This window comes from Drosophila nasuta, chromosome 2R, assembly GCF_023558535.2.
Source record: "Drosophila nasuta strain 15112-1781.00 chromosome 2R, ASM2355853v1, whole genome shotgun sequence".
NCBI classification, from domain to species: domain Eukaryota; kingdom Metazoa; phylum Arthropoda; class Insecta; order Diptera; family Drosophilidae; genus Drosophila; species Drosophila nasuta.
In genome coordinates this window covers 6,624,272-6,645,155 of record NC_083456.1, presented here as the reverse complement: position 1 = coordinate 6,645,155, position 20,884 = coordinate 6,624,272, and the positions used below count along the sequence as shown (strand labels likewise).

Here is a 20,884-nt window from a genome sequence, read left to right as displayed (position 1 = left end):
GCTCTTCATCGCGAACTCTTTCAATCTGCAGACGCACAAGAGCGAATATGAGCAGCATCAGCAGATGAATCAATCCTCGGCGGTGTTTCACAACAACAACAACAACAACAATGCCACAGATCCACAGACACTGCACTCGTTGAGGGATGTGGTGGATAGTAAACATGGCAGCCAGGAGCAACAGCAAGCGGCAGCATCCTCTGGGGGCAACTATGATGGTCAGAGTCTTGAAGGTAATCTGGAGAATGAAATTAAATCAATATCGAGCATGAAATCCGGCGGCTCGAACAGTCAGGAGAGGTAAGAGAGAATCGTTGCCAACTTTAAATGCATTTAATTAAACTTGAATTAACTTTTAACAGCAGCAAAGAAAAACACAAACACAAAAAAACACACAAACAATCCACACATCACATTTGCATTGTTACATCTTTTTTTTTTAATGTGATTCTTTTTGTGCGCTTTAATTGTATTTTTCTGTCTGTCAGTTCTGAATTTAATTTTGATATTTGCATATGGAAATTTAATGTCGCTTGCCAAATAATAAAAAAACAAGTGAAAAGATGTTTTATTAACTTAACACGCTTCCTCCCAACAAAACTCAACCCTTTCCAGATCCCCCAAATTGCCAGGCGCTGGCGGTCTTTTGGCCGGTGGCAGCGGCTCCGGCGATAACCAAGGACAAGAGCCAATTTTGCCAGCTGTTCTGGAGTTCCCCGAGACGCATCAGGAGCTCTTTCTGCGCCACATCATCAGCGAATTGGATGTGAATGTGCCGCACTTTAAATTGGCTCCGGTTTACTCGCTTTACTTGTGTGCCAGGTACGTAAATTGCTTTTCTGTTTGGCTTTGATATAACTAAATAGTTGTTGTTTGCCTGGCTCTCGATGTTAACTTTAATTGCGCAGTTAGATGTAACAGCATAGTAACATTTAGCTGCATAAACAATTATTTAATAATAATTCTTAATATTAATACTTTTCAACATTTAGTCAGCATAAATATTGATAGTCTTTTTTATGCCAGTTACTCTCGATAGAATTGGAAACACTCCTTTTTTACCCGCTGAAGATAGGGTAGAAGGGTATTATAACTTTGCAGGAAATGTATGTATGTAATAGGCAGAGAGAACAATTTCCGACTCCATTAAGTACTATATATATGAATATTCTATATCAGCGTCAACAGCCGAGACGATATAGCCATGACACTCTAAAATATATATAGACGTAATTTTATTCGACAGCACTTGTTATTTTTGGTCGTAGATAAGTTTGTCGGCAAGTTGAAAAAAATTATATGATGTGCTTAGTTTTGAAGCTAGCGTTTTTGGTGCATTTAATAATAACTACAGTATTTGTGATTCCTGAATTTGGTTACCGTCCGATAAAAATTATAGAAATTATTTAAAAAATAATTTTACTGCTGGTATAATTTGTACTTTATGATATATTTTAAATGTAGCACAATATTGACATACCAAGTATATCAATCAGTATATGTCAGTATTTTTTTAACTATATTAATTCGGTAGATTTTTCGAATATGATTTTATTGCAAATAGGTGATGAGTATCTCTCAGTCGGTCACATTCGACTGCAGCTTTCTTACATGTTTGAACAAGTGACTCTCAGTTTATCATCCTCCTTCAAATAGATTAAAATCTCTACCACCATTTAACCTACTTCAAATCGCAACGACCCCTCAAGGGTTAATCTTGTGCGTTCGCAATCACAGTGCTCCCACAAGGGTTAAGCGTTCGCAGCTTCAAGTCGCTGAGTGCGTCTGACAAATGTGCGTCCTTTAAATGGATTGACTGACTTGACTGCAGACTGCTTCTTGCTGTCGAATTCCCAGCTGTGTCGTGGCCAATAGTATCAACAATTCATTATCAATTATGATGATTTATCTTGACTGCTGACCCAATTTGTGCGCTATTAATATTAATGCCCAAGGCATTGCGGGGGTCGACGAGGGTCGCGCGCAACGAGTCGAGTAACGAACGAGCGACACTGTGGCAGCCACACTCTGTGCCACTTCGACAGGGGGGCGTGAGTGGGGGCAGCTCTTTTGACATTTGTCAAGGCCACGGGAAAGCCAATAAGCAGAAATGAAACTGCTGAAAGGCAGTGATTGCCAGCAGCTCTTAAAGCTCACTCGACTACGAAGTACTCTTTAAATAACTGAATGCCAATTGATTTAATTAAATTGAATATGAAAGAATGCAACTTTAAGTATTATCAGTGGTGATTTTATTGACTTAGGATAGTATTTGTACTAGAATTGAAAGTTAATGTTGATGATATACACATAATAAATAGCAAATTAATTTACTCAGATCGATGAGAATGAAGTTTCTTTTTTAAGTTATCAATGAAAGATTCATATGAGTATTTTTTAACGAGCTGAAGGTTTTATCATATACGAAGTTAAAGCAAATGTTTAAGGCTATTAAGCAATGTTTTATTATAATGCTAATCAGCCAGTATTATTCACTTTACTTTAAATTAAACTTGAAATAATAATCCAAAATAAAAATATACTTTGCCAGTTAATAGTTAAATGTAGTAAAGATATTAAACGACTTATGGAATATACAAATATTACTTATATGAGGTAGGACGGAGTTGATGGAGACAAGGTTTTAGATTATAAAACTTACTTAAATAAATCATTGGCAATTCTTCAGCTCTATTAAGTATTGCAAGTCAATTATTAGATTGTCAGACTTTACTCCCATTAAGTTCTAGTAGTTCTAAAGGTCATACAAAATGAATTAATCAATAGTTGGCAACACGTGAAAAGCTGTTCATTGAAATGTTTTCTTCTCCTTTGCAGATATCGCGCCTCCACCCATTACCGTCCAGAGCTGCAGCCGACGGAGCGCGCCCATAAATTAACGATTTTCCTGCACCATGTGGCGAATCTGGTCTACGGCGTTGTCCAGGAGCAGTACACAGATCCCCGCATCCTCGCCTTTTGGATGGCGAACAGCTCGGAGTTTTTGCACTTCCTCAAATCGGATCGTCACATCAGCGCATTTAGCGTGCAGGCACAAGAAGTGCTCGCCGAGGCTGTGCAAACGGCATTCCGCAATCTTGTCAACTGCTTTCGCTTGGAACTGTCGCAGACGCTTAATCAATTCCTCTCCGAGACCATTGACCACGACTCGGCGGCGGGATTGGTGCTCACAGTCTTGGGCTCCGCAATGGCTTTGTTGCGACGCTGTCGCGTTAATGCTGCGTTGACTATTCAGCTCTTCTCGCAGCTCTTTCACTACATCAATGTCATCTGTTTCAATACGGTGAGCGGAGTCGACAGGTTGAATTACCCAAAGAGATTTATGTTAATCACTAGTCGCTGACCTCATACTGACGCATTTCTCATTCCCTCTTTTTGCAGATTGTAGCCAATTCGCATATGTGCACCGGCGAGTGGGGAAAAGTGATGATAGAGCGACTTCAGTTGCTGGAGCTGTGGGCCGAACGTCAGGGACTGGAATTGGCTGCCGATTGCCACTTGGCCAAGATCAATCAGTGTGCGCAATTCTTGCAGGCACCCAAGTCCTCGGTGGAAGAGATCCAGCAATTGTCGTGCTCCTGTTTCCGCCTGAATTCGCTGCAGATGAGTGCACTCCTCCAGCAGGAGAAGATTCCACGCAATCTTGTCGATACCGCCATTCGCATGGCGGAGTCTGTGGCTGACGAACTCACACGTGCGGATGGCCGAGAGGTGCGTCTAGAGGAATCTCCCGAACTGCATTTGGCGCTGCTTTTGCCCGACGACGGCTTCAGCTGTGATGTGGTGCGCGGTATTCCCACCGGTCTTGTCGACTTCCTGAATCCTCTGCAACAGCAAGGAATGTGCCGTCTGGCCGCTCAGCCCACGTCGATTGGCCTCTGGACAGTCTACATGCATCAGTTTAATGTGAGTACTTTAAATGGGATGGTTTTAAGGATGAGTCAACAGGTTTGATCGAAAACAAAATTATCAGCGTTTAATCTTTATTTATCGGACCCTCATCAACTCGCAACTTTTAAATGATTTAAAATTGACTTAAAAACAACCTTAAACCTCATAGAAACAGTGTCCGATAAGAGCTTTATTCAGTTAACCGAGTTGTGCGCTAAGGATGTATTATTTTAATATCTTCCTGTATATAAATTCCTGTTAAATAGTTTCTTTACATCTGAAAATGTTCTAGTTTTTAATTAACATATTGTTTTAATTTTTTTTTTTTACTTTTCAATTTAATTAATGTAATTTTTAGTTATATCAGACATTAATACTCTTTTACAGACATAAGACAAGTTAATTCAATATGAAGTACTGTATATTAATTCTTTAGCATTTTATAAATGTCTTTAAATATTTTTGCTGTTTAAAAACAACTTTTGATAATTTGTTATCAAAAATTTCTTCTGGATTTCCTAACGATTTAGTATAAACTTAGAATTCAATATAGGATTTTTCTAATTACTTTAGGCTTCTTTATACATTTTTCTGTTTTATGAATAAGTTTGACCAATTGAGAGTACCTCTGTCGATTTGATGGTTTGTCATTGATTTATTCGAAGCTCTATTCGCTACCTACAAGGTAGAAGTGTATTATTAATATATGATGTTTACTACTGCGGATTTTACAGTCGAGTCAATTCGAGTGCCACAGAAATCTCTATCAGAATTAATTTCCGCGCACAGCATTTCCGTACGAAAATTTCAGCGGTGCCACAGAGCTTCAAATGTTTTTAGTTATTATTTTTAGCAAACGTATTTTTGTACATTTCTAATCATGTTCCTCTATAGCTTTGAAATGATTGTGCTGTTAACGTTTTTTTTACCGTTTTTTACCTAGAGCAAACCCAGAAATTTGACTTCCCTTTCTAATCGTTCCTCTTGTTTTCTCCCTTTGCAGCAGGCGCGCAGCTCGAGCGCCATGTCGAATAAGCTGCCCCAGCCGGAGGTGCAATTGATAAAGCTGCACAAGAACAGCAACGGCATGGGTTTGTCCATTGTGGCCGCCAAGGGCGCTGGCCAGGAGCGCCTGGGCATCTACATCAAGAGCGTGGTGCCCGGCGGAGCTGCCGATGCGGATGGACGCCTTCAAGCCGGCGATCAGCTGCTGCGCGTCGATGGCCAAAGCCTGATTGGCATTACACAGGAGCGGTGAGATACGAAACCGCATCGCATTGGATGTGGCAATTTAACTCTCGAACTCTCTTTCTCTTGCAGTGCTGCTGATTATTTGGTGCGCACGGGTCCCGTGGTCAGTTTGGAGGTGGCCAAGCAGGGCGCCATTTACCATGGGCTGGCGACGCTGCTGCAGCAGCCGAGTCCCGTCATACAGCGTGGTGAGTAGTTGATCTCGGCGCACTCCCAGCTACAACAGAGACACAAGCAAACACACACAAACAAACACACACATCAAATACTTATCAACTTAGACATAATTCACTTGGTGCTGGGTAGAAGCTAACAAATACATAAACACATACATTCCAAAAAAGAAACACAGTTACATATTAATAATACACTCACATAATATTGAGCTGTTTGCTGTAAGCTAATCCCCCCAATCCAATGAAATCCGCATTCGCTCTCTAAACATGCTGCTCCTTAAGACAACAACTATCAGCAACAACAGCAGCAGCAACAACAACAGCAGCAACAGCAACTTCTGCAGCATCCCCATCAGCAGCAACGTCGCCATTCCTCGTACCAGCAACAGGCGCGTTATTACAACAATTCCATCTCCGACGACAGCCTTAATCGCAGTCGTCGCGAGTCCTTTGCCTGCATGCGTTCTGCGTCGCCGCCAGTGCGTCGTCTGAGTGCCTCCTGTCTGCAGGAAGAGCTCTGCGCCTTGGGCCATCAGCTGCACATTGATCCGCGCTACAGGGACACTCGACCCATTGCTCGTTCCGCCAGCAGTTTGTATCTCGCGAATGAGCCTAATGCGGGCTACTATCAGCCACCGATTGCACCGCCGCACTTTAGTCCATTGCGTCCGCTGCGACGCACTCCGCCGCCTTCGATTTACATTGAGGAATATCACGATGAGCCAACCGAGCCACTGGAGCAGCAGCAGCAGCAACAGCAGCAGGAGACGCGTAACTCGCAGGAATCGTTTAGCAACTTTGCCTGCTACAGCGATGCACATCAGCCGCTTAACGAGGAGGGCATTGCTTCGATGGCTGACTCTGGCGACATTCCCTTCATCGACGACGAAGACGAGCAGCAACAACAGCAGCAGCAGCAACAACAGCAACAACGTCCTTGCCTGACCAGCAACAGCAGCTACAACTCAGCAGCATCGACTGTAAAGCGCAATCCTGTAGCTGGCTATCGCAAGACGGTCAGCTTTGATCTGGAGCAGCCAACGACGAGTGTGGCGCCAAGCATTGATCGCAAGTATCACACACACGATGCCATCAGCAACTTTGCCATCAGCAACTCGTCCAACGAATCGCTGGCCAACGATCCGCAGGCTTCGGAGCGCATGCCGCTTATACAAAAGATACGACGTGAATTGAACACGAAACGGGCCACAAACTGCTCGGCAGTGGATTACAGCTCCGGTGGCTCTGGGTCCAACAGTCAACGCTCCTCCAGCGAGTCCATTGAGCGGATGCCACTGTTGCGGCAATCGCAACAACAGCAGCAGCAACAACCTTGTCGAAGGCAACTAAACACGCAGCGATCGCATATAAGGTCAGGAGCAACAGCAACAACTGCTCCAACTCCTCCTCTAGTCAGCATACAAGTTCCTAGTGACAGTTCCTGTGCTTGTCCCCGCACACAAAATGTACATAAAAGCAATCAATATTGTGCCAGCACAACTCTTAAGCAACTCTCAAGCACCAATGAAATTGAAATTTCCAGCACCAACCAGACCCAACGTCGCGCCTCCAGCCAAACGAATCTCCTCAGTCCCAGCTTCCTGCTGCCCCTCGGTCACGGCAAAGTACGTGAGATGGCTGCCTATTTCAATACGCATCAAACGTTTGCTCCCAACAAAGTCAGGTCCAAGTCCACGTCGGCGTTGTCGACATCAGCAACAACAACAGCAGCAGCTGCAGGGGCAACAGAAAGTGGCTGCCTCACGCAGCATGAACAGGGCGACATAATTAAGCAGTTGAAGGAGTGGAGTCTCTTTGGCAGCGCTGGCAAGGATTACAATGTGCAGTTGCCACAACAGCAGCAGCAACAGCAAAAGCAGCCGAAAGATGAGAAGCCAAAGCTTAGCTGCGATTGTCCTTGCTGTGCGCATTGCCGCGGGGGGGAACCGCAGCAGCAGTCGCTTGCCACAAACAACAATGTGACGTCCACTTTCAAGTGTTATGACAGCTGCCAGGAGGCAGCCAAGCAGCAGCAGCCACTTGCCACACCATCGCAGTCGCAGTCCCAACCTCTGGCTCGTCATTTGCCGTGTCGTCGCAGCGTCATGTGCAACAATCGTCAGGCGCACAGCGTGCGGCAGCTGAAACGTAACAAGCAGCAGAGACAAAAGCAGCAGAGCAGCCAACAACCGCAACCGCAGCATCATCATCACCATCATTATCATCATGCGCATCGTCATCATCATCATCATAGTCATCGTCGTCACAGTCAAGTTCCCGCCTCGCCACCCTCCACAGCCAAATTGCTGCTGTCTCTTGCCACACGCAGCAACAGCGCAAGTAACAGCAACAGCAATGATTGCAACTGCAACTGCAGTGATGTGGATGTGGATGATGATTCGTGCTCCTCCTCCTCGGATTGCGTCTGCTGTGAGACGCACAAAGTGCCAGCTAATATGCTTGTCAGCGCAGAAGAAGACAATGTTGACGACGACGACAACGACGATGACGATGTTGATGACGATGTTGCTGTTGGCGATGATGTTGCAGCTGGGCAACGACGCATCGATGGCGAACGCCGCACGGGACCAAATGCAACGTTGATGTGTTCAACGCACAGATGACAACCCAATTACAATGCACCGAGGTTCTTGTCGTTGTATATTTCTCTTTCAACATTTTCTTCTAATTTCTCTGTTAGATTTGTTTATTCAACTTAGTCTTCAGTTTGGTTGCGACAACTTCTGCAGATTTGTTGAAAATACTTTGATTTCTGCTTGCCATTTGATATTCTAGACCTTTATTTTTTACTCTTTGAGTTGAGTATAGAAATTTGCAAACAGAAAAGATATTTATATGAAGAATATATTTATAATCATAATATTGATGAGTATTCATTTTAATTTATAGTTTAAATTCATTTCAATATATTTAATAGCGAGAAAACTTTGAAACAGATAATATTTATAATATTTTTACAACTTTCTAAATTTGATGACTTTTAGAACTGTTTATTAAACAATTTAATTCTAGACAAATCTTATAAGCCTTAGTTACTGAGTCGCTTATTTGTGTGTCTCGAATTAGATATTATTAAAATGATTTCTAATTCAGTTTTTAGTGCTTTCATTGCATTGCATGAAAGATAATTTGAAATAATTAAAGAGTTTCATCTTTGCTTTTAAAAAACTTGATATTTTTAAAGTTCGATTAAAAATGCAACACTTTCCACTTTACTTTTATTGCGACAATCTGCAAGAGTATTGTTTATTAGTTGAGAAATTTGGTTGACAATTCGCTTTCGTTATTTTTCCGTCGTCGTTATTTGAATTGCATATTTATTTATACATACATTTTATTCATGGAAGCAATTTCCGTTTTTTCTGCAATTGATTACAAAGGATTTGCATCGCTTTTGATTTTTAAAATGATTTTCTCTCCAGCTTTTGTAATAAAATTGCAATATGCATGCTGTTGTTGTTGTTTATTTTTTGAATTCGAAATAATAATTGACTTATGTTATTGTTGTTGCAGCTTAAAGGCAATTAAAATGTATAAAATTGAAGCATCTGTCGAACGCTTTTGCTTTCATATGAATTGCTTTTGGTTTAATTAAATATAAATTGCAATGTATTTAAATATTCTATTGTACAGGCCGAAGCTGGCTTTTAATCTCTTTTAGTATTTGTACATATCTATATATATTATATTTTGTTGTATTTTTAATTGTATTTGTAGTTTTTGGTGTGTTTGCACATTGTTGATTACATTCTGTATGCATAATGAATTAAAATTGATTATGTTCGCCACAATCAAACACACGTACACACTCTCGCACACACACACATTTACTCACATTGAAATAATGACACAGGGATTACAATGATGATTACTAAAACAAATACGAATCTATCTCTCTTTTTCCGTCTATCCCCCCGTTCATCTCCCTCTTCTTGCACACATCCCTTGACACACTTCCTGCCGCACTCACTCTCTGGATGACGTTGATATTGATGATGATGGTGTGGGACTAACATCAGGTAATCGCCGCATGTCCGAGCGCGATTTGAGTCGAATGGGGGCCGCCGAATCGTCGAAATCATTGGGCGTCCTCGGTGGGCCGCTCATTGCCAATAGCCACACGAGTCACAGTCTCAACCAGCACCTGAATCTGAGCAATAGTAATATCAGCAATAGCCACAATCACATCGGCAACAACAACAGTAGTAACATCATGAACCCCTTAGCTGCACACCTGCCCAATAGTAAATCGGTGCCGGCTTTGCATCACCACACCGGATCTGGCAACATATGTAAGTTACACACTCACCTCTCTAGATACCCCTCTCTCTGCCTAACCCTTCCTTATCTGTCGGGGTGAGCTTTACCAATTTGGAATGTAAACTCGAATCCATAACAATGTCATGCTCTAATTGATTTCACTCTCCATCTCCATCTCTCTCTTTCATCTTTCCCTTGTCAGCGCTGGCCAATTCCAAGTCACGCAGCACGCACAGTTTGCATAACAATGCCGGTGGAGGAGTAGGAGCAGGAGCAGGAGGAGGCGGCATCGGAATGGGAGCCATCGGCACCGGAGGTCAACCAAATGGCATTCACAACAATCCAAATGCAAATCCAAATGCAAATGGAAATCTAAATGGCAACGAGCAGGGCTTCTATCAGAATTTAAGCGTGTATCGTGCACAAAATCAAAGTCAACCGATTCTCAATGAAAGGTAAGTTCAATTGACAATTATTACAATTGGCATCCACAAATGTGCTTATAACCATTTTGCGGACAAGGAAATTACTCAATTTGAAATCATTGAATTGTGCATGCTTATGATTGCGAAGGACTCTCGAAAGCCTCAAAGATGTATTGAATATTTGTCTACAATCATCAGCGTGATTGTCTGAGATATAACAGCGAATATGAATATTTGAAGGTTGAAGTTTAAAGGAAATTAGTTTTAGAAGACTATTTTCGAGAACCGAAAAAAACATTACTTCATATTCAGATCGAGTCAATCAATGGAGTAGATATACCATACGATACATTTTGATTATCTATATACTACAATACTTAAAATATACCATATACCAGATTGTCAACAAAATCAATAAAGATTCGACAGCTGGAACTGATTCATATTGTATATTATTTCTCGACTAGCTTCTCAGTTTTTTGACTGATCTATTAATAACTAAATATTTAAATTATTAATATTCGCAAGTATGCAAAAAACATGTTTCTTAAAAAGAGAATAATTGATATAAGGCTATTTATAAACAAAACAGCTTGGTATAATCGTAGAAATATATCCAATAAATATAGCAAAAAATACTAAATTGGGCCATACGATATATTTTGTATATCAATATACTACTCTGCTTAAAATATACCACCGAATATAAAATATACCAGATTGTGAACCAAAGCAATTAAGATTCGAAAGCTGTAGCCGATATCTGCAATATAAAATTATTTTTCGACTTCTCAGTTTTTTAGCTGATCTATTAAAAAATATTTCAATTATTAGCATTCGCAAATATTTACTTAAAAAAATTGCAGAATATATTTTTCTAAAAAGGAATTAAGGCAATTCAAGTTATTTATGAAAATGAAATTTTTAATTTTTGATGGATACACAGATTTTCATAATTTCTCAATAAATCAAGTATAATCACAGAGTATCCTTAAGCTGAGTATCCTTCACTTGAATATATTTATCTTGATTGATTGCTTCCACATTTTTTTTGTTGTTTTTTTGGATCTACCTTTAATATTGACAAATTAGATTCCCCCTTTTTATCATGAGTAAGGGCAACAGCAATTTAATTACTTATCCTGTCACAGCGGTTGCGGTTGCTCAGAGCATTTCTCGCTTCTCCACGGTATTCTAATTAATTGTAATTACAATTGTCAGCCATAAGTATTACAAGGGAATTTACTTTAAGCAGTCTGAAGGGGACCCAAACGAAGGGATTGCTACACAACCCTAACCTAAAAGCAAAAGCTCACTCAGTTTTTTTTTGCGTTTCCCTCCAAGCGCTCTTTGTCCAATTAATAATTTACAACAATTCGTGCTGTTGTTGTTGTTCTTTTGTGAACGTGTTGCTGCTGCGTCGTAGTGTTGGATTTAAATTTCGTATTCGTATTTCTAGGATGACATTGCGCTTAAAGAAATTACTTTATGGCTTTATACCCATAGAACGTGAATACCAGCTTGTAGAAATGTGCCATGTACGTGAGTAATTAGAGTGATGTACAAATGTTGCCTTCGTGTTTGGCATATGTTGCTGTTGTGCAGTCGCCAGCAACAACCAGCAACAGGCACCTGTAAATAAGCTTTAAGAGCAACACAAATCACTGAGACACACACAAAAACACACTACATACTTTGTGGCACACCTTTGCAATTACCAGGGCGATTTATCAGCAACACGCAACCACGATGCGCACATTAAAACACAGCAATTGCAGCAGCAACCACAATTCTTTGAACTCTTTGTTGGTAATTAACAAATGTTGTACCTTTTTTGATTGCTTGCAGACCGACAATGTCAGGACATGCCGCCATGAACGCCTACAATGGCAATTCCCCGCATGCCGTCACACTGCAACAACAACAGCAGCAGCAGCAACAGTTGCAACAGCAACAGGCGTCTCCCTACCAACAGCAACAACACATGCAGGTCGGAGGTAATCTGCCAACGCGACCCGTGTCCGCCTATTATCACAGTCAGCAGAGTGCTCAGCAGCAGCTGCAACAGCAACAACAGCAGCAGCAGCAGCAACATCAGCAACAGCATACGCTCCAACATCAGCAATTTGCACACAGCAGCAGCAATCTCAATGGCCAATCGTCGCAACAGCAGCTGACGCTTAACAATCGCGCCAAGAGTCAACAGAACTTCCAGCACACCCTGCGCATGCAGCAAATGCTGGCACCTTCCATGCCCAACATCAGCAACATGTATCAACAGCAGCAACATCAGCAGCAGCAACAGCAGCCGCCACAGCAACAGCCGCCGATGAGCGCCAGCCAGAGTATGCAGAATGTGAATGAGTTTATGCCCGGCTATCAGAATGGTGGACTCGATTATCAGCAGCATGTGCGACGCAGTCAGCTCCACGATCCAGCAACACTCTATGAGCTGCAGCAGCAGCAACAACAACAACAACAGCAGCAGCAGGCGTCGCCCAATTTCATTGCGTTGCCACCGAAGCCAATGGGCAGTCTGCAATCGCCAAGCAAGTCTACAGCGCCACCAAGCACCGCACCCAAACCGCAACAGCAACAACAGCAGCAACAGCGACTGCAGCAGCAGCTGCAACAACAACAACAACAACAACAACAACAACAGCAGCAGCAACAACAGGCAGGTTATATGCCCAGTCTGGTGATGGGTGAGGATAAGCCACCATTGCCGCCAACTGCCACGCATCCGCTCTTCAAGGCAACGCAGCAGCTGGCGCCGGGCATGAACTATGTGGCCAGCACCTTGGATCCCCCTAAAGGAAGCTATTTGCCCGCCAATCAGGCAGCCGCTCGTCCATTGCACAGTGGCAGCAATCCCTGGGAGCGCGAGGAGCGTGAGAAGGATCTAGAGATGCGACGCGAGCACATACGTCAGTGGCGGGAGCAGCAAATTGCCGAGTTGTCGGGCACATTGACGCGAACGCCACAACAGGAGGAGCAGTTGAAGACGCTGATACTGGAGCGTGACTTTGAGCGGCGTGCGCAAGAGCTGCAGGAGCAGGAGGATGATCAGGAGCAGCAATACGACAAGGATAATGTGCAGGAACTGTTCCGACTATCAGCCAGCAGTAGTGCCATACAGACGCCCGTCACCAGCTACCGCCAGACGGACATCAAGCTGGCCGAGATCAGTGAAAGCAGTCCCGTTGAAGCGGTTGCTCCGCCGCCTCCACCACCTGCGGCGGTCAGCACGCAGCAGCCGAAGAGCATACTGAAGCATAATCGTTACTCGGAGAGTGGAGCTGGTGGTAGCACAACCGGTGCTCCCTCCTCGCCCTCCAAGTCGCAGAAGTCGGCGAGCTTCGCGGACGAACGTCATCTGCAAACAGAGCATCCGATATCGAGTCTGGCCAAGGATCTGACGCAGTTGAGCATGCTCGACAAGGACAACAACAATGAGACGGCGCTGGATGGTTCAGTGCCTCCTCCGCCTCCACCAGAGCGCAACAGCTCGTATCTGATAATGTCACAACAGAAGCTGAGAACGAGTGTTGGCGGTGGCAACTCGTCGATGGGTCTGCTGAAGACGGCGACCAGCAATCAGGCGGCCGCAGCTGCAGTGGAGATCAAGAAGGCAGCCTTGCACAGCAACAGCAACCACTCGAGCAACAACAACAACAATATCAATAATAACAATTTAAGTGGCAGCCTCAACAACAACAACAACAACACAATGCAGGCATCGCCGATGAGCGCTATGGAATTGAATGCAGCCTACGTGTCGGCAACGGGCAGTGGAATGAGCTTAGGAGGATTGGGCACGCCGCCACCGCTGCTGCAGCGGGACAACAAACGTGTGAGCTTCCACGACGAAGAGAACAATATGCTGGCCATGCACAGTCCGCAGCAGCAACAGCAACAATACTTGCTGGACAACTACACGTTGGAGCAGGACTTGGACACCATACGCGAGGATGCCAGCGTAAGTGATATTAATTTCCTGATTTAACAGCATTCAATTAATTATCGTCCTTTAGTATCTTCAGCACAATCTGGATGCCTCGATGTTGCCATCGATGCCCTCCACACCGGATGCGGCACTCTGGAACACCACAGTGCAATCAACGCCCGGCGTCATTGGCGCCCAAGAGGTTTACAGGTAAGTGCAGCCGTCGCAATTAACGCGCCATCAAAAACAGATTTTTAATTCGATTCTCATTTGCGTAGGGATCCCAGACAGCGGCGTCTGGCCGAGAAGCAACAGCAGCAGCAGCAACAACGAGCTGGCGATGCGGTGCCTGAGAAATTGTCATTTAAGGAGAAGATGAAGATGTTTGCATTGGAATCGGGCGAGGATAATACGCCCAAGGATAAGCTGAAAATATCACGGGCACAACGGGACATTGATGCAGTGCACTGAGTGCGGCCAACAGCGAGCAGCCGCAAATCAATGCGATGTACATACATAACATACATATTTACACCTAAATCAAGAGTACTCAGTTGAATTGGGGGCCAAGTTGTTACCATAGAATAGCGATATATAGTAGCAAACTATATTTACTTACATACCAACTACATACATACATTCATAGCACATATGACAACCTAACGAATTTGCTAAGCAAGGCAATAATAAACAATCCATAGTTATCGCGTTCCAATTGTTAGATCGCATAGTTGCGTAGTACTACGAGTAGTTGAAAAGTCGAGTCCAACAACAAAACGTTAACTGAAATCAATTAGTGAAAAGCAAAATTAGTATATTATATCGTATATCTACAGAACAACTAAAATACATATGTAGCAATCGGTACATACATATAATTCTATATAAATATATACAACAATTAATATGAAGCGCCTATAAGACAGGGCAACGAAAGTTGGGCGAGCCACGTTTGTAAAGCGGTTTTAAACATTATTCTTTACCTACTACAAAAACACACACACATATAAAACATATGTATATATAATGTATGTCAATATATGCAAAACACAACTTGTTGCATCAAAACCAAAAACAAATATGAAAATATTAAGTATTTACCTTAATGATAACAAATATGTAAATGATGTGCGTTAGTTTAGAGATATTTACCTGGGAATTGTGCGGAACAAACACGAAATGTTTATTATTATAGGAAATTATAAGCCACGACGTCATAAAACAAATGGTCCAATTATTCAATTATTAACAAAGAAACAAAACAAATTTATATTTACAAAAAAAGAAAACAAAAGATTCACATATATAAATATATATTTTTAATTACAACATTTTTCGTACACCTTTTAAAGCAACAAACAAAGAAAAACGAAAACTATATAACAAAAAAGAAAATTACATATTTAATGCATAGACGAAATGTACCAATTTAAATCAAATAGGATTTCACTACACAAGAACCTAATGGCTTTAAACAAAATATATTATATACACCTAGTACTATTTAAGTACTATATGTAATGTGTATAATTTCTTTGTTATAGCATTAAATTTATTTGAAGGATACAGTATATTAAAGAAAATCGAAAACAACAACAACAACAACTTAAAAGCAACAAATTATTTTTGTGCATTCCAAGTATTTCAAATATGAATATAAACAAATTTGAAAATTTGCAAAATTATGTAAAAAGAATTGCAAACATTCGAAAATTGCTTTTTAGTTCAACTTTAAGCGTGTTTAGTTTTACAAAATTAATTATATATATATATATCGATACAAAACTTTAAGCAGAAGCAAAAAGAAACGAGCAACACATTGTGCATATTTATGCAAATAAAAGGTTATTAAATTAATAATATAAAATCTCAAAAATGTTTAATTATTTGACACAAAAAATCGACTTAATGAATTGGGTTACTGGCTGATTCTGTGGTTTTTAAGAGCTATTTTAATTCTGTGATTTACATTGCAAATTAAATGGTGAAAAAGATTGGCAAAAATAAGATAAAGACAATAAAATGTCTAAATTAAAACTTATTCGCTATGATTATAACAGGCGGTAGAAAGTTGAACATTTAAAATATTAAAGCAGGATTCCAGAAGATTGAGGAACATGGCGATTCCGAATGTCATAAAAGCCACAAGCTTATATGATGCTGCTTCTCACCTGAGCTCATGTGAATGCACTTGTTTATCTATTATGTTCGCCTGGTAATTTAGCTTATAAACGTGTCAGTTTCATGTAAATTTCTTAAATACGCACTCTAAAAGCGGTCGCACTCTAAAAGCGGTTATCTGCTGTTGATTGGCAAAATCAGAAGAAATAACAGGCAAACATAAATTGGCAAGCAGAAATAGAGAAAGTCATTTGCGGGTGAGTACAGAAGTATGTTAATCAGAGGATGTAGTCTGCCGTTGTTACGATTCACAACCAACATGTGATCAAACGCCGCTGTCCAGCTGCCTATGAACTATGTGCAACTTCACTTACTAAACTCTTATGTTCGCTTAGTATTTGAGCTAATTCGAGGGGCACTTTGCAAGTTATATTGACACGATTTCGAAAAAACTTGGGAGTAGCTGCCAACTAAATAACCATTGCCTACTTACAGGCGCAACAATTGTCTAATGCTTTTCTTATTCGTTGGATTTTATTTGTCTACCCGTTACACATGAGGTAGAAGGGTATTATAGCTTTGTGCTTGCAGGAAATATATGTAACTGGAAAAGTCATATCGGCCCCATAAAGTCTATAAATTCTTGATGAGTATCAACAGGCGAGACAATATTGCAATGTCTGTCTGTCTTTCCGTTCGTATGAAAGACGGGATCTCAGAGTCCATAAGAGATGGAGCTATAATTTTTCAACAGCATTTGTTATGTTTGCACGCAGAGCAAGTATGTTTCAAATTTCCGCCACGCCCACTTCCGCTCCCCGCAAATTGACAAAAATCGAATAACAATCGTAATTTTAAAGCTAGAGCAAAGATTTTTGGCGCATACTACAATATTTATGATTATTGAAAAGTTGTTTGCGGCCATGTAAAAATTGTAAAAGTTATTTACGAAATAGTTTTGTATGTGACCAAACGCCTACTTACGGGTCTTAGTGCCATTGTCTGAAAATCTGGCATATTTTGCACTGTTGTTTGAATGCCTTATTATACCAAGTATAGCCTAAGGTATATTTTAATCATTTTGTGGTATATTTTTGGTATATTCGAAGAATTTGGTTTTATTTAAAATGGATAACTTGTTTTGATTGAGAAATTAATTAAAACTTAATTTTTTATATTTTTGTTTTTAATAATAATAATTGTTAATAATAATAAATATATTTCTTAGTTTTCCTTAAAAATTTGTATGTTAAAAGACCTTGAGAAAAAATAACGAAATTCATTCTCATTTATATATATTGATGAAGCGTTAGTCTAATGTTTTCTGTCATTACTTAATAATAATACTAACTACGATTAGCATTGAGGAATTATTGCTTATTTTATTGCGGACTTACAACAATATTATCTTATAACATTATTGTTAAATGAAGATTGATTTCATTAAACTTTGCAGATTGTTCCTTCCTGTTATTGAGAAACTCTTATTCAATTATGTACATAAGGTTTTTTACGTCAATTTTAATGGCCGGAGACAATACTCTATAATTTTATATTTTTATACCCGCTACCCATAGGGTAGAAGGGTATTATAACTTTGTGCCGGCAGGAAATGTATGTAACAGGTAGAACGAGGCATCTCCGACCCTATAAAGTATATATATTCTTGATCAGCGTCAACAGCCGAGACGATATAGCCATGTCCGTCTGTCCGTCTGTGTGTCTGTGTATCTGTCCGTCTGCCCGTATGAAACACTGGATCTCAGAGACTATAAGAGATAGAGCTATATTTTTTTTTCGACAGCATTTGTTATGTTTTCACGCAGATCAAGTTTGTTTCAAATTTTTGCCACGCCCACTTCCGCCCCCGCAAATCAATATATAATAACTACTATAGTAGTTATGATTTCTGAAAATTTGGTTGCGATTAGATAAAAATGGTCGAAGTTATTAAAGAAATACTTTTGTTTGGGCAAAAACGCCTACTTACTAGGGGTCTGAGTTGCTTTGGCCGACAATCTGGCACATTGTGCCGTCTATGGTATATTTTGAATGGTGTACTATATCGATATACCAAACATACCATTTAGTATATTTTTTAGTATTTTTGCAGTATATTCGGTATATTTTGAGAAAATACCGCAAAATATATTTCTTTTATTCAAAATGGGTAGCGGGTATCTCACAGTCGAGTACACTGTAGATTTCTTACTTGTTTATTATTTACAATTTCGCAAATAAAAGAAATTTCTAGAAATATTTGTGCTTTGACAACAAAAGCACAAAAGGAATTACTCGTTGTTTGAAATCGCCAAAGCAATCAGCTTTTTGTCACTCTGAGAACAGTTTCCGAGTTTGGCGCTAAGAACAGTTTTGAATTGTGGACATGCGCAGTAAGATATGCAGCAAAACTGTTCCCAATCAGCAACAGGTGCATGAATTGACCTACCTGAATGCATTTTTTATGAGCAAGTCAACAAACAAGATACATTTGAAACTTTAAGAGCAATTTGCAAATAAAATGCACAAGTGTGTGTTTGTAAAAGTTTTTGTTTAAATTGAGTAAAATTGAATATTTAACATTGAAGAATATTTGAAAATAAGTTTTGCAATAAAAGTTGTAAAGTAAATAACACACGCTAAGACACGCAATTAGGCTAGCGACTAAATTTAGTTACGCGTAGAAATTGCGTCGACGATTGTACGATAATTGGAAATTCCGGAAATGCCTGTTGCCCAGGTCGCTAGAGATTATTAACAATCTACATACGCATTTGTGCGGCATAAAAGTGGCGGAAGTTGTCGGCCAAGTTTTCACGCCCACGACTAAAGCCAATATAATTTAAAAGTCAGACGGCAAACTTTAAGCACTTTTAGCCACAAGAAAGTTGATTTTACAAGGCAAAGGACTTGCTCAGCGGCAAGGTAAATTGCCTATGCCTTCGGCAAAAGGGAAGGAACTGAAGAAACCGAGAGTGGCGCAAGTTTTGGGGGCGAAACGTGTGTATTTTTTTACTTCATCTTATTTTTTCCTGGCAGACATTCTTAAATTATTAAAATAACAAACTGCCTTTGATATGCGGTGAGTGCTTGGGGATTTCACGAGTAATATGCTGGCAGGAAAAAGACACTTTAAGATTTGCTGACAGTTGACTCAAATGTCTTTGAGACCGAAACGGGTGAAAGTTGAACGAGGAACTTACTGCCAAAAGTGATTTGATTCATCGTAAGCTCAGTGTCGTAAGTATTTTTGCGCTCATTCTCATTCTTAGTCCTTTCATCTCGAAATCCAACCGCAAAACCAGCTGGGGAAAAGTGCGAGTGCAGGCAAACCACGGAATCAACACGAAAACGAACACGAATAGGAAAAATATGAACTGTTGCAAAAACTTTCGCTGCGACTGTGGGAAATAAATCAAAAAGTGATTAGACCAGCCACACTTCCCTTTTCTCACATTCTCACTCTCCACCTTCTCTTTAAACTAAAGCCTCCACGTTCCGGTCTCCATTCTCTATGTATTTCGAACTGTCCAGCTGTAAATTGTCTGTTGAGTGGCTGCGGCTGCCGTGGCTGTGGCTGTGGCTGCTGCTGTGGCTGCAGCTGTGAGGAAATAAGAAAATCGCAAGGTGTGCGCAAAAGATGGAAATGTGGGCCAACTTCTGCGGGAAAGGAAATTCAAAGTTGGCCATAAAACTTTGGCCACGGCTTCTTTAGCTTTGGTCAGCCGTGTTGATAAATGAGCTCCGCACAATGCGCAGCGTGGCGGGGGAGGGGAAACCTGAGGAGGTAGGACAATCAAGAAAATCGCGGAAAATTATAGTTGCCATGCCCGTAAAACAAAAAAAGATGGCCAAGTGAAAAAGTGCAACAAAAGAAACAGAATACTGAACAAAAGCAAAACAAAAGGCAAAAGGCGTCAGCAGTTGCCCGGTTTTTTACCCCCAACTCTCTTTTGAATTACGACGTGTTTTTTATTCGTTTGCATCTTATATTATGACTTTGTAATTATAGGTACATTATATATTACGTATTCAGATAATATTCTTGATAACAGATGGCCGCAACTTTCTGCTATTTAATGAGTTTCAATTGAGGCTGAGAAACAGCAAAGTTTTCAAGTACCCACGGCTTAACTTATAGTTGCAACGAAGTCGTTGACATCTTAAAGATTGTCAGCTGAGTCTGTCTACAGACTTTTTAATGCCCATTAAATATAGAAAACAATGATTTGAGTTTCGACTTGAAGTGTAGTTCTATTTGTTATGTAAACATATAATTCGTTTAAAAGTCTGCATAAAAAATGAGAATGAATTTTGTATGGAAATTATAAAGTTGAAATTTGAAATCTTTTGTTTATTCCCATTTTATCTAGTCTACTGTTACGAATTTAAGTTCTGGAAAAAAACTAAGTTTTAATAATCTACAACATTAATATTAATGTACTTTTCTCAATTTGTATTAGAAGTTGATCTTATGCACAATCGAAAAAACTTTCTCTTTAAATAAAATAAAAATAGAAAAAAATGATTTAAGTTTTAACTTGATGCTAACATTTGTTGTTGTTGAGTGTAACATTTGTATTTAAATTTAAAAAGTTGTTTTTCTTTTCTTTTTTGTTTACTATTTTGTAATTTGGTTTATTGCTAACTATTTATATTCTGGAAAAATGAATGACAAGATTATTTAATATGACAAGATGTACTGCATTTGATTTGTTAGGTTGATTCATAATAGAAGTTGCACTTTTCTTTGAAATAAATAAATTAAAATA

The 20,884-nt window shown here is 40.3% G+C and overlaps 1 protein-coding gene across 9 annotated transcripts in view; it reads left to right on the top strand.

The window, feature by feature from the left end:
• The window catches only part of LOC132784079 (afadin), a 63,126-nt gene extending 47,281 nt beyond the window's left edge, over positions 1-15,845 (top strand). For 2 of the 9 annotated variants that reach the window (XM_060789462.1, XM_060789470.1), the window contains 11 exons: positions 32-300; positions 616-822; positions 2,839-3,304; positions 3,403-3,927; positions 4,916-5,166; positions 5,233-5,351; positions 9,380-9,652; positions 9,823-10,075; positions 11,894-14,024; positions 14,080-14,201; positions 14,270-15,844. In XM_060789462.1, the coding sequence (XP_060645445.1) occupies positions 32-300; positions 616-822; positions 2,839-3,304; positions 3,403-3,927; positions 4,916-5,166; positions 5,233-5,351; positions 9,380-9,652; positions 9,823-10,075; positions 11,894-14,024; positions 14,080-14,201; positions 14,270-14,462 (4,809 nt within the window). In that variant the 3' untranslated portion in view covers positions 14,463-15,844. Of the gene's footprint in view, positions 1-31; positions 301-615; positions 823-2,838; positions 3,305-3,402; positions 3,928-4,915; positions 5,167-5,232; positions 5,352-5,621; positions 7,987-9,379; positions 9,653-9,822; positions 10,076-11,893; positions 14,025-14,079; positions 14,202-14,269 lie in introns of those variants that run through there. The other 7 variants (XM_060789463.1, XM_060789465.1, XM_060789464.1 and 4 more) reach the window with 7 other exon arrangements.
• The last annotated feature ends 5,039 nt before the right edge of the window (positions 15,846-20,884 follow it).